Source organism: Rhineura floridana, chromosome 1 (assembly GCF_030035675.1).
Source record: "Rhineura floridana isolate rRhiFlo1 chromosome 1, rRhiFlo1.hap2, whole genome shotgun sequence".
In the NCBI taxonomy this organism is placed as follows: domain Eukaryota; kingdom Metazoa; phylum Chordata; class Lepidosauria; order Squamata; family Rhineuridae; genus Rhineura; species Rhineura floridana.
Genome location: NC_084480.1, coordinates 96,768,820 through 96,782,641, shown reverse-complemented (window position 1 = coordinate 96,782,641; position 13,822 = coordinate 96,768,820). Strand labels below are relative to the sequence as shown.

General features: G+C 43.7%; 1 protein-coding gene across 5 annotated transcripts in view; it reads left to right on the top strand.

The window, feature by feature from the left end:
* Positions 1-13,822, top strand: part of NTRK2 (neurotrophic receptor tyrosine kinase 2) — a 305,262-nt gene that overhangs the window by 217,117 nt on the left and 74,323 nt on the right. For all 5 annotated transcript variants that reach the window (XM_061626814.1, XM_061626834.1, XM_061626806.1 and 2 more), the window contains exon 13: positions 11,652-11,840. In XM_061626814.1, coding sequence (XP_061482798.1) covers positions 11,652-11,840 — 189 coding nt within the window. The remainder of the gene's footprint in view (positions 1-11,651; positions 11,841-13,822) is intronic.

Sequence of the window (13,822 nt, the reverse complement as noted above, 5' to 3'; positions counted from 1 at the left end):
GGACTGTAATTAGGGATGGGAGAGGAGTCCAATTCAGTTTGCATTTAAAGGTAAACCTAACAGATTAGCACTTTTCAAAACGATATGTGACCCAAAACAGAGCTATCCTTTGAAATACACATTTTTCTGAATTTTGCAGTGCAGTTCTCCAGCCAAGCAATTTGTACAAAAATGTATACATTAGGGTAAAGTGTCCATATAAATGCATATGATAAGGAAAATAACATACACAAATATTAAGGGAAATTGCATGCAAAAAATGAGTGTTTGTAAAATAAATGGTAAACATTTGTAAAAACTGCATACAAAAAATGTATTTTCAGGAGAAATTCACACTAAAATGTTGATGAATTTTCATAAGGATTTTTGAAGAGTTTCTTTTTTTCATATTGCTGTAGAAATGTGGAGAACAGAATATAAGACTGGAAAAATGAGAAGTTGAGAACTGAAACGGACAGATTCATCCATCCCTAACTATAATAAGCTTTAACCACAAACTTTACCCTGAACGGTTACACAATGTCTGCATTCAGAAGGTCCCAGGTTCAATTCTTGGCATCTCCCTGTAGGGCTGGGCGTGTCTCCTATCTCATAGCCCTTGAGAACCATAGCCAGTCAGTGTAGATAATACTGAGCTAGTGTAAGGCAGACTAAGCTAGCTTCCAATGTTACTAAGTGTGTGAGAGAACACATTCACCACAATCTGACCTTGTACTGAGACTGGATTGTGAGCAAATATGCAACTGTGAGCACTTTTGGTGGCAGAGCAATAACAAATTGCAAATAGCTGAAAGAACTAGATATTCATTTCAACGGGGAAATAGCTTATTTTTCATTCTCTAGGGACCAATTTGTTTGATATAAACATTGATTATGCCGGATCTGTTTCATAAAAGTGTGTTTAAAGGTCTATTTAAATTATCAGGAGTGACCCTTTGACATTGTTGTTGATTATTGAGTATCCAGAACCAAAACACAACTGTTTCATTGCCCTTGCTATTACTTATCGCCAGCATTATTTGATGTAGGGAACACTAAAAATGTCATGCCAATGCATTTCCTCTTCATCAAAGTCAAACTGCAAGATAACTCATTGCCGTTTTCTTAAGCCCCTAGAGAAATTGATTTTCCTGTCAACCATAAAAGGTGTAGCATGACAATGGCCTGATGGATGAAATGAAAGATGCATAAAGAGGTGTTTCATTCCAGCAAGGTTCATGAACTGTGTCCTTCAGCTTGGATCCCATTCAGAGAAGGGTGAGCAAAATCCTGCAGGTTGGTTCTTGAACTTGAACTTTATGCATAGGCAGCCAACCTGCTCCTGTCAAGGATCAGAAGGGAATCCTTCCTGCACTGCAGATGTCCTTGAAATAGGCAGGCTGCCCAGAATACTTGAATGGAGAGAAACTGACATATTTCAAGATTTATCAACCCTCTGAAGAAGGCATACAAGCCTTGTTAAGTTAAATATGGTTGCAAATAGATTGGGAATGTTTTATTCAACTTATACCTGGGGGAAATAGGTCGTAAGCTCCTGCCTGATCCAATGATCTGCTGTCTCAGCAAATGAGGCCAAAGGGTTGAGTGCATGGTGCATCCATGTTCTTGCCTGAGCATGCTGCAATTCCATGTAACAGCCTGGAGCTTCTTCTCATGAGTTGATGTGTGAGGAGGTCATGTGCTTACAATGGCAGTCAAAACTCAGAGGCACTGCCAAAGCCAGGAACACCATGGGGAACTTTAAAAATGATGTGCAGGGAGAAAAAACCCAGAGGCCAACACCAAAAAGGTTAGTGTGAACAAAGCCCAATGAATAAGGCCAGCCCTACCATTAGGCAGAATGAGATGTCTGCCTCAGGTAGAAAATGCTTGGGGACAGAAAGCAGGAGCACAATACTGGGGCCAAGAGCTATGTGTGCCACATGGCTTTCCCTAAACCAGCTGACTGCACTCAGTAGAAGATACTGTCCCATCATCAGTGTTGAAGTAAGATTCCATTGCGAGACCAGTCAGCTTTTGTAAATGAAACAGGAAGGGGCACCATCTTAAGCTTTGCTGCAGGCAGCAAAATGTCTTGGGGTGGCCTGGCTAATGGAGTTTGTGTGAAAATGCACTGCCCTATTTCACTGCAAAATATCAAGATGGTTAAAATGATACCTCTGTATGTCTTCAGTTGAAAATGTTGGAAAACAATTTTAAAAATATGTTTGCATAGCTGAGAAACTGTACAGATGCTGTTGGATACAACTCTCATCATCCCTGACCTTGGGCCATGCTGGTTGGACCTGATGCGATTTGGAGTTCAACATCATCTGGAGGGGCACATGACTGCCTTAATTGAATTCTTGAATATCTCATACCTTCATTTGAAATTAAGAATATCTCTGGGAAGCCCACAAATATGCCTAGCATCAATATCTGGCCTGGCACCCTCAAGGTAGCTCCTGGGGCCCCAACAGAGACCACCAGTGCTGACACCTGCTCTGGGCCTACTGCACCAGGTCTGGAAAGCTGCCATTTTAATTTCCCCTCAATACCCTCAGAACACCCAATGTAGCATTGCTGCATGGCATTCTGGAAAATTTTAAATGGTAACTTCCTATCTTCCCGCATGATTGGACCCACCAGACAGCACTTGCTGAGCCCCCCCCCCCCAAGAAAACTGTTTGCAAGCAGGGCATGAAGGCAACAGCCTTCTCTGTTGTTTCCATAGTTGCTGTCAGTGGTGGCTAGGGCCCATCGAGATTGGTCAGTGGAATGCAGGAAACCCAAACAGTAAGCAGAGCCCACTCCTTCTAGTTTTGCCCCCACCCTCCTCTCTGGTGAGTTCTACAAGAGGCAACACTGAGACTAAGGAGGAAGAAAATGATAAGCAGGGCCACCTCCTGGACTGGTTGTAAGTAAGAAGGCAGACAGGTGGGGGCTGGATGAGGGCAGACTGAGGTCAGTGGGGCAGTGCCCCACTTGCCCTAATGGACAAGCCTCCACTGGTTGCTGTGGGCAAGCATGTGGCAAAAATGCCAAATTTTGTTGGGTTCACTCTTTTTTTCCTCTTGGTGTGCCTAGTCATGTGTATGTCATGCCCTAGCGCCAACCCACAGGCTGTACATGCAAATGGAAGTATGTCTCAAAAGAGTCAGTAACACATGTAGAAGTATCACAAAAAAGCAGCTGGGAGGCCACCGTTTGGATGGCATCATCTCCCTAGGTGTGTTATCTGAAAAGACTCTCCCCTCCCCCACACAAGTTCCTGTAAACAGGAGGGAGGAAGAAATAACTAACTCTGGAAAAACATATGTGGAGTAGAAATAGAAATCCGCCCTAAATGTTTCTCATGGAAGAGAAAATCTGACTACAGTATGTGGCCTAAAGAAAACATTTCAAACATAGGTCTCTTGATGTGACTGTGAGAAAGTACTCCAGCTGTGGCAGTGTGCAAGTTCTTCTATTGTATCTTGTGAAGGGCCCAAAATATGGGAGCACAGGAGAAAGACGCGAAGCCTAAGTAGGTTCCTGGAGCTTCTGGAAGAGTTTCAGCAAGCTGAAGGATCCAGCCCTCTGAACTTCTCATGAGATGTATCTATGGGGAGAATGAGAAGGATTTGTAGCATGGGTGCGGAGAGAAAAGTGGCTATGGGAGATGTTGGATTCTCCAGTACTGGTAGGCCAATCAGAGATTTAGTAAATGAGCAGAGTTTAGCTTAGTGTAGCTTGCTCAGCATTCTGTGCTGCATGGGTGTGATTTTACCTGAGAGAAAATGAGCTTTTACCTTGCTCAGACTTAGCCTTAGTTTCAAAATAAAAAAAAGACTATTTTATTAATAGAAATACATACTGGATAGTAAAGGTGCTACTTCTATCGAGCTAACTAAGTTGGAGGCTCCAATGACCATGCCTGGACATTGCCCCTCATGCTAGAGGAGAGGAGACCAAGAGAACATGGCTGCTTCTCCTCTGGTGGTTAGCAGAGAAGAGAAGAGAATCAGAGCCAGAGGTGTAAATAGCTTCCTGAGACGTATCAATTTACACAGAAGGAAGACAGACAGAAAAGATGAGTGCAGGTCAGTGGCAGCCTAGCCAGCTATGAGGACTATCTATCTCCCCGTGCAAAGAGGACCAAATGGGAGTTCCTCATGTCACACTTCTAACAGGAGGCACACGAGAATATAAGGGATGGGGCAGAAAGACATAGAGAAGAGGATAAGTACTTAGGATGTGCAGCATTATCAGAATCAGAAGTAGAAGAGATGTAGGGAAGGGGATGCCTTCCAGAAGTTGGACGACTACTACCATCACTGCAGCCTGGCTATATTAAGTTCCTCCAGGATTCCTTGGTCAAGGGGTGGGAGTGTAACAGCAATGGAATTCAGTTATGCTGGATTATCGATTTCATATTTATTGCATGTTATTGCAATTGGTAAGTACTGATTTTTAGATGGTGTAGTGGGCAAAGAAAATACCTTTATTGCATGATGCTACCCCAGAGTGGCAATATTCTATGTGGAAACATAAACCAATGGAAATTGTGTGTGGGAGTGGGAGTAAGGCTATTGTGTGGAGACGGCAGAGCTTGGAAAAGTTACTTTTTTGAACCACAACTCCCATCAGCCCAATCCAGTGGGCATGCTGGCTGGGGCTAATGGAAGTTGTAGTTCAAAAAAGTAACTTTTCCACGCTCTGGGAGTGGGGATGATGTGACTGTTTCTTGTACTTTCATGCTGTGTGCTGAAGAAGATGGCTCCTCCCCCACAACTACCACACCTACCTACAACTTTCACATCCCATGCAATGGCCTGTCGCCATCTGTGCATTTTTGACAAAAAATATCAGAAACAAGGATCAGGGCTGGTGCCAGAGGATGGCCAGGTTGGGCCCTGGCTGAGGGCCCCTCCTTAGGGTAGGAAGGTAGCACTCCCATTCCGCGATCCATGGCAGCGTTGGCTCCCAACACTGCTGCAGATTGCAGAAAGGGAACTCCCAGGCACACACACACACACACACACACACACACACACACACACACACAGACTCTATGGGCTTCAATAAGCCTGCCCACACATCCCACCTACCTCTTCTGTTGCTGGGAATGCTGTATGAACTGTGTGTGCATGCCTACCATCAACCAAGATGGCAGCGGAGGCTTCCCAAAGGGGCTGATGCCCCTGCCACCTTCTTTATGCGTAGCATAAATGTGTGCCATCAAGATGGCGGTGGCCCCTTAGGGAACCCCCCACCGCCATCTTGGTTGATGACATGCATACATGCGCACCACACAAGCTGTTTATGTGAGGCAATGGGAAAGGTAGGTGGGGCGTGCAGGCAGGCGCTGTGGGCCCGGGGCAGGCTGGTGCCCAAGGGTCCAGTCGTGCCTGGTGCCGGCCCTGACAAGGGCAATTGTATCCTTAAATCTCTAAGCTAGATTCCATGTTGGTAGCAGATGCGTGCATGATGAACATATTAGACAGACAGTGCATATGTGCTGCTGTACACAACTCAGAAAAAATCTGTACACATCAAAGATGAGGGGGAGAGAGAAAAAATCAAAGGATCATCTAATGGTAGAGTTGGAAGGGCCCTATAAGGCCACCAAGTCCAACTCCCTGCCCAATGCAGGAATCCAAGTTAAAGCATACCTGACATTATAAGACGATATATTTTCTACTATTTTGTTTTCTCTGTCTCCAAGGCAGATTGCTGTTTCTTCTCTGGCTTCAGTTTCCAACTTCGCCAAATAAAAATAAAAAGTTCTTAAAATGAATTCAAATGAGAACTTCAAGCAGAATACTTCTGCTTGCAGGAAACCTTTGCTACTTTGTTTTGTTTTGAATCCTCTCGTTGACCCCCATATGTAGTTACTATTTGTTATTAGCGACCTGTATTGCTATCCAAGTTTTTTTTAATGTACTTGCCCAACTTTTGGTTGTAAGCCAAAGTTGGATTTGTGAAAACCAAATCAATAAGACGTACCTGCAAAAGGTTTCGTTTGCTTTTGACAAGCAATTAGCTGACCCCATTTAAAGCAGATGCAGCAGTATTTAGGCATTTGGGTGGAAAATTGCCCTTTGCTTCAAAGTTCACACATGCATATGGGAGAGATGATTGGAATAGTGAAAGCTTCTTCCAATTCAGAGTAATGTTTTCACATTTGCTTCTGAAAATTGTCTTGCATTCTTGAAACCTCATGCATACATTTGGTTGCTCAATTAAGTGTTGGCTCCATCGCGGTAGCCTTTGACTGTGGTGTAAATTTAGCAGTGCATTAAGAAAATGGGATGTAGCTTTTCATCTAACAGCTAGTCTGTCAGATAAGCAAGCATTAAAACAGTTTGTATGCCAGTTTACTCACATTTATCAAGGGAACTGACAAACAAGGTATTTAAAGAGGTGTAAATTTAGCTGTCTCCTGACACACAGATACTTGCCATCTGTTAATTACATAACAAATGGAGCACAAAAGAAAAAAGTAGGTTGCAAAATCTGAACAGTGGCACAAAGCTCAGTCATTGTCACAGTTTTGTCAGTAATATTTCATTATCTTCTTTTAAAATATTAAAATAGAATACTGATTTTGTTTCAATATTTTCCTTTGTGGTATCTTCTCTGGTATGGATACAGGCCAGGTGAAGGTCTCCACAGCACCATCTAGTCTTGGTTTGTGGAATCAGTTTCACTTGTTGTGGTCTGAGGATACAGACAGGATGGTTGCAGTATCCAGATTAGACTACCATGGGTTGTATTCAGCTATGTTAAACTCAAAATAGACCCACTGAAAGTGAAGGACCTAAGTTAATCATGTCGATTAATTTAATTGGTTCTATGGTAGTGGAGCTCCTTCTCATGAGGCCATCTCTGGATTCTGTCAGCTACAATCCCATTGGAAATCTCCCATTCCTGGGCAAGAGGACTGAAGAAGTAGTGGCCAGTCTGTTTCAGACATGCTTGGACGAAGCTACCCATTTCAGTTTGGCTCCAGGCCTGGGTTCAGCACTGAAATGACTTTGGTCACCCTAACTGATGACCTTTATCAGGAGAGGGACAAGGGAGAGTGATTCTCCTTGATGCTTTCTGTGACTATCATTGACTATGGTATCCTCCTGAACTGTCACCATATTACAGGAGCACCTCTAGTGTCTCCAGAACCAATTCAAAACAGTAACATTGGGAATGTTCTGCTCAGCTCCTTGGTATTTGTGCTGTGGGGTTCTACAGGGTACCATCTCCCATGCTTTTTAACATCTATGTGAAGCTGTTTGGAGCTCTCATCCTGGGACATGGAGTACAGAGTCATCAATATGTGGTGACCCTGAGCTCTCTCTCACTATTCCATCCGAATTCAGGAAAGGCTGTTCAAGAGCTGGACCTGTGTCTGGGGACAGTAATGGACTGGATGAGGACCAATAGACTGAGAGTAAGATGGAAGCACTGTGGGTGAATGGTTCCTGAGTCTGGGAGTTGGGTAGATGGCCTGTTCTCAATGGAGTTGCACTCCCCCTGAAGGAACAGGTTCATAGGTCTAGGAGGATTCAAAAGGTATTGTTAGAGTATATGTGTGCTGTGGCGCTTTAAGAGCTAATCTCATGCTGACAGAGCCCGGTGGGGCCAGGAAGTTGTTCTACCGAGGAGCCCCTCTGCTTTTAACATGATTGAAAGTAACAAGTCAAAGGACCCCAATGTTTCTTATACGTTACCAATAGTAATAAGCAATTGCAAAGAAAACAAAACCCTGCCCCAATTGTCTTCACTGAAACAAAGAGGAGATATATCTGGCAATGAGTAGAATCAAATTTCAGTTCCAAGTCATCTGCTGAAGTACTAGGTAGCTGATGAATTCTCTGCATTCTGGCAAGTGATTGAGGTGATCATGAAGCTTTCAAGCTTGTTTGTGACAGGTTAGCATAGAGGAAGAGAGAAAATGGGGGAAATAATCCAGCAGAAGCTGGGTACTTCTTTTCTTTTCTTGGATGGGTGCCCTAATTCATGCCAGCAGTTTATACAATAACACTTCAAGATACTTTGAATGTAATTTAAAACTAAAGGTTGCATTTCAGCTGGCTGAAGATCTTTTGTCAATGCTCAGTGTTTTATAAGTTAACCTTATGGGGCTAGCACTGCTGAGTTCAGTGGGGTTTACTCCCACAGCACTGTGCATAGGATTACAGTCCTGCTGACCCCAATAAATTGGGTATTAAGTGTGTGCAATAATGGGTCAGGACTCTTCTTGGGGGAGTGGGTATGGGAGCTGTCATGATAAGCTCCTGCTCTTCAAAATTTCCCACTACATCACTAGTTCAGTTTCAAGCAGCCATAACATGAGTGGTGAAAGTTACAGCTTTTCAGGTAATAATTGAAATACTGTTTGAGATGGTCAGTGGCTTAACTTTAGCTTCCTGATTTATGAAGTACGGGTCTCTAAAATACTTTGCAATTAAAGGGTGGTTTTACAACAACACAACACCCAGGTAAAAAAGGAGGGAAGGACAAAGGGGACACGGATGGAAAAATAACTTTATATGTTTGGGAGTTTTCTTTTAACAAAGGCACACAGTTCTCTTATACAGAGGACAATTCTACACGTACCAAGTACACAAGATCCATCAAAATACTTTGCTGTTGTTCACGCTTCTTCTCACCATTTCCCCAGTGCTTCATGTGTCTTTCTGTCCAACGCTTACATGATAGGAATGAGCCAATGAGGAAGGGCTCAGTTATTCATAATAACAGAATCCCTTCCTGTGCATTACTCACATTATGTTGTGCTGGTTATTTGGAACAGGGCTGTGCTAAAAGCTCACTCCAGAGGCACAGCTCCTTCCTCATACAGCTGCACATTGTCTACAACAGTTTGAAGTAAAAGAGTGAAAGCCCAACATGCAAGCTCCTGTTCATGTGTATGAGCTGGGCAGGAATGGGACACCCTGATCACAAATAGTCCCCACATGGGAGTAGGAGCTCAAGGTCTGGACTTTCACTTCAGTTAACCACAGGCACCATAGGGCTATTTGAGGAAGGTGATGTGACTTCAGGAGCAGAGTTAAAAGTGCTGCCTCCTTCAAATAATCCCAGTAATGTCCTAGATATGAGTAACAGATGAATAGATTTAAAGAGAATGTTGGGACTGCAGGACAGTTCAAGACATCTCTTATAAACTGTATAAGGGAGCTGATTACTGAGCTGTAATCCTGCAATGGACTTGGCCCGTCATACTGCATTTATATTAAAACAGCAGAACAGGCTGTTACTCTTGCAAAGGGAGGCCTCCTCTCCTTGCTCCTGCAGCCCTCTACTCCCCTCCCAAATCTCCTCCAGAGCAGATCTGGGGGGCACAGGGGGCTGCATCGGGGAGGAGCGGAGATCCACTTGTACGACGTACATTAGATCTCACCCACAGCATTGTGTTCCTGTCGAGTTAAATTTCTATTTGTCTACTGGCATAGTGGTCAGGAAGTTCCGAATCATCAGGACAAAAAATTGTCTTACAAAGTGTTATGTAAGGAGGGATTCTTTTTCTTTTCTCGTAGTTCTTTTGAGTTTCTTCATCTTGCAATTATAGCAATAGCACCAGGAAAAAATTGGGGGAGGGCACAGAAGGGGCAAAGTATATTTCTAGGTGGGTGAAATAAACTAGGTGGGTGGGAGCTCCTTGTTTTGGGATGCACTTACCCACCTTTGGTGCCTCCCTGTTGCAATGACAGCCAGTGTGGCGTAGAGGTTAGAGAGCTGGACTGTGACCTGGGAGACCAGTGTTCGAATCCACACACAGGCATGAAGCTCACTGGGTGACCTAGGGCCAGTCACTGCCTCTCAGCATCAGAGGGAGGCAGTGGTAAACCCCCTCTCAATATCGCTTCATAGGGTCACCATAAGTTGGAATCGACTTGAAGGCAGTCCATTTCCATTTCTGTTGTAATAGCTTTTAATACCCAGAATCTCGAAACACTCAAAAAGCAGCTTTGTGAGAAGGGCTTTAATCACCCAGAAGCTCTTTCCTTGAGTTTCAGCCCCTGATTAGCCCTGGAGTGTTTAAACACGTTGGTGACTAAAACAGGTAAAGTGTTTTGTGGATCCAGGAAGATAATAGGCTGGGCTTAAGGAGAGTTACTTTTGGTGGACTACAACTGGAATGCTACTATTTCAAGCTCTTGGATGTTTGTTATAAGTGGCTGCATACTTCGAGGAAAGGCAGGATATAAATTAAAGTTTTTTTAATTATTATTATTATTATTAATATTATTGTTAATAATAATAATAATAAATAACAAGTGCCTTGTGCTTCCTACTTCTCCACATTTCTCTGTGTCATCCATTCATATGAGCAGGGAGAAGTGGACTGTATTAGGGCAGGGCCATAGTTCAGCAGCAGAGCACCTGCTTTTCATGCAGAAGGCCTCAGCTTCAACCCCAGCATCTGCAGCTAAGACTGGGAAAGGCCCTGTCTGAAACCTTGGAGAGCTGCAGCCAATCAGTGAAGACTTGGGTGGGGCACCCTTTTTCAGCCTGAGGGCCGCAATCCCTTCTGGGCAACCTTCTGGGGCTACGTGCCAGGAGTAGGCAAGGTCAGAGGCAAAAGTGGGCAAAGCAAGGAATATGAATTTTGAGCTGGTAAACGCGGGTAATTTCTCCACACCTCTCTCCATCCTCCTTGTAGGCAAGCGAGAAGCATGATCAGAGTTCAAGGACACATTCCAGCCAGGCAAAAGCACTCAGGGCTGGTGAGGAATATGAGCCTGGGGAGAACCCAAGGGCCAGAGAGAGAGAGAGAGGCCTTGATGGCCACATTTGGCTTCCAGGCCAGAGGCTCTCTCTCCTTCGTGTAGACAATGCTGAGCTAGCTGGACCAATAGCCTGACTCAGTATAAGGCAGCTTCCCACAGTCCTGTTCAAACCAGTATGCTCGCCTCTGTCACCGTGGGGAGCTCTGTAAGCCATTCTGGTTACAGGAAGCATTTGGCACATGAGCTGCCTTTCTCCATCCACTCCATTGCATCTCTAATGACTTGCAGAGTTGCTCTACCGGTATCTTACGAATCGATCTGCTTAGGACTAGAGCTTTTATCCAAATATTTCCTTGGTTTTATTTTATTAATTTATTCCATTTATATATCACCTGTATGGCTAAGTCCTCCAGACAGCTTGTTACGTATTAAAAAGTACAACATGCAATTCAAAATTTAAATCAATGAAAATTATAAAGAATATAAAACAAGACAGAATTCATCTTCATCTAAAAGTTAGCAGAAACACCCCTTCCTCCCTCTATAAGTAATTGACAGGGTTTGCTGGGGATCAGCTTCCCACGTGATAACAGGATCAGAGCCAAAAGGTCAGGACAGACCAGGGCATCAGCCAGGGGGGGGGAATGGCAGTCACTGAGGTCAAGTTCCAGAAATGGCAGTCACTGAGGTGAGAAGCAAACAGCTTAGTCCACAGTAGACAAACAGGTCGCTCCATTCAACCATTGGCAGGTATGCTGCCTTATTGGTGCAGAAGATAAGGCGCTAGAGCCTGGCCTCTAGGAGTCCTGGTCTGAAACTCCCCCCACTCCCCCCCCCAAACTTTACTGGATGTTCTATTTTAGGCACCGTGGTGAGGTGATGACAGAGGGAGGGGAGAACTATGTCAAGTTACAGGGCCATCTTTGTTTCTAACTTTAGGTCCTTCTTCAGTTATCAGCAATGACGACGATTCGGCGAGTCCTCTTCATCACATATCCAATGGAAGTAACACTCCATCTTCTTCTGAGGGTGGCCCAGATGCAGTCATTATTGGAATGACAAAGATTCCTGTAATTGAAAATCCTCAGTATTTTGGGATCACGAACAGTCAACTCAAGCCTGACACGTGTAAGTACAGACGTTTATTTGTATTTCCGTCACTGTTTTTTTGTCCTCTCCTGGATTGTGTGTGAGAGCCAAATAGCAAATCAACAATGCAATCCTAAACGTATTTATTTAGATTATGTCCCACTGTGTTCAGTTGGGCTTAGTCCCATTAAGTTCATGTAGAATTGCAACCTAAATATGCTTTTGATATGGGACACTTGGAGACAAGCTGAGTGCTAGTTATCGATTATTTATCCAGGCGGTTGAATCTATGAGATTCTGAAGATCAAAATGTGGTTCCAATTTAGTACATGTCAAATAAATGTAAGCGGTGGTTCACTCTGTCAAATGCTGAAGGTCAAGTTACAGATTATTGTTTCAGGTACGTTTAGAAGTGTTTGGATGAAATTAATGGTTTCTCTCCTGTGTGCTGAGGCAAAGACACCAATAGCCTTTCTGTTGATTTCTGTTAACAAAGACTGGATCAACAAATGAGGTAGAATGGATTGTACCCATATAGACTATGGAAATCATAGGTGCAACTATAGCATCCCTGACAGATGGTTGTTCTGCCTCTGCTTAAATAAATACCTCCAATGAGGGGGGACCTACCACCTTCTAAAGCAGTCTACCCACTGTTGAACAGCTCTTATCATTAGGATGTTTGGCTGCTGTTTAGGCAAAATCTACTTCATTGCAATCTCCACCCACTGGTTCTAGTCTTGCCTTCTGAAGCAACAGAGAATACGTCTCCATCTTCTGCATGGCAGCCCTATAATGCCTTCCCTTCATCCTCTCTTCTTCAGGTGAAACATACCCAGCTGTCTCAACTGTTGCTCATAGAATTTGGTCTCAGACATATCACCCACCCCCTTCTCTGGGCATGCTTCAGTTGATCTAGGCTAGAACCTTTCTCCCCAATGTGTTAGTTTTCTACTTACAGAAGATACATCATGAAGCTACAAATTGAAGAACTCCATTCTAACTCCTGAAAATTGTACCATCATTCTGCTGCACAGGTAGAGCAGATCTAAGTATACTCCCAAATCTGGATTTGATTCACTGTATTTAGGCCCTGAAAGCAAAGCCTGATTTGGTCACAAAAGGGAGGCAATAATTGTCTAACACCACTGTGCACAGTTTTGTGAACAAAGTAATCATACCCTGGATCCTAACTAGACTTTTGCGAATGGAAAGGCCCTTCCATTCACAGACAGGACTGAGATCTAGCAAAGGGTTCCACCTGCAGAAGTGGGGGAGGCCATTTCTGCTAATTCTGCCTTTTCTCTGCAGGCTGTCACTTCTCATGCTGCTCCAGAGGATCTTCCAACACTCCAGATCTAATAGAGGGAAGGGGGGGAACCCTGCAGTGGGAAAGGGAAATCAGTGATAGTCGCCTCCCTGCTTCTGCCAGTGGAAAAAAATATATGAATAGAGCAATGCACAGGGAATGTTCCACCAGTGGGAACAAGCTCAGGATCCTAGCCTTTGATTGATTGGGACATTTGTGTAACTTTTGAAAATAAACCTTAAAAAAGTAGGGGGTGGGAAAGGGTTCAGAGTTGACATCTTTGCTCCCATGGTAATCTTAGGTTGCCAAGAATATGCTTATTCTAAATAGCCCAACATTCCAGTTTCAAAAGTCTGAATTAATGATTGTTGAACCAGCAGAAATTTTGAGCTTTGGTCGCAGATCTTAAAACCTTACACATACAAGAAATAATTCAGAATGGCTGTCTGCTCCTTTCTAAAGGTAGAAATGGACTCACTGTTCTGCCGGTTCCAGTGTGTCTGTATCTCTCTCTTCTGAAAAAGAGGCACATGATGTTAATCAGACCACAGCCCTTTTTACTGTAAAATCTGGTGGGATCGGCTTGAGTTTTTTTTTTTTTTTTAATTCAGTTTCGAAGACTTTTCGCAACTGATCAGCAAATCAACCTGTTTACCTCCAGGTGTGACTAATGGAAACACTTTGATCTGGCGACTAGTGTTTTTACAACCCA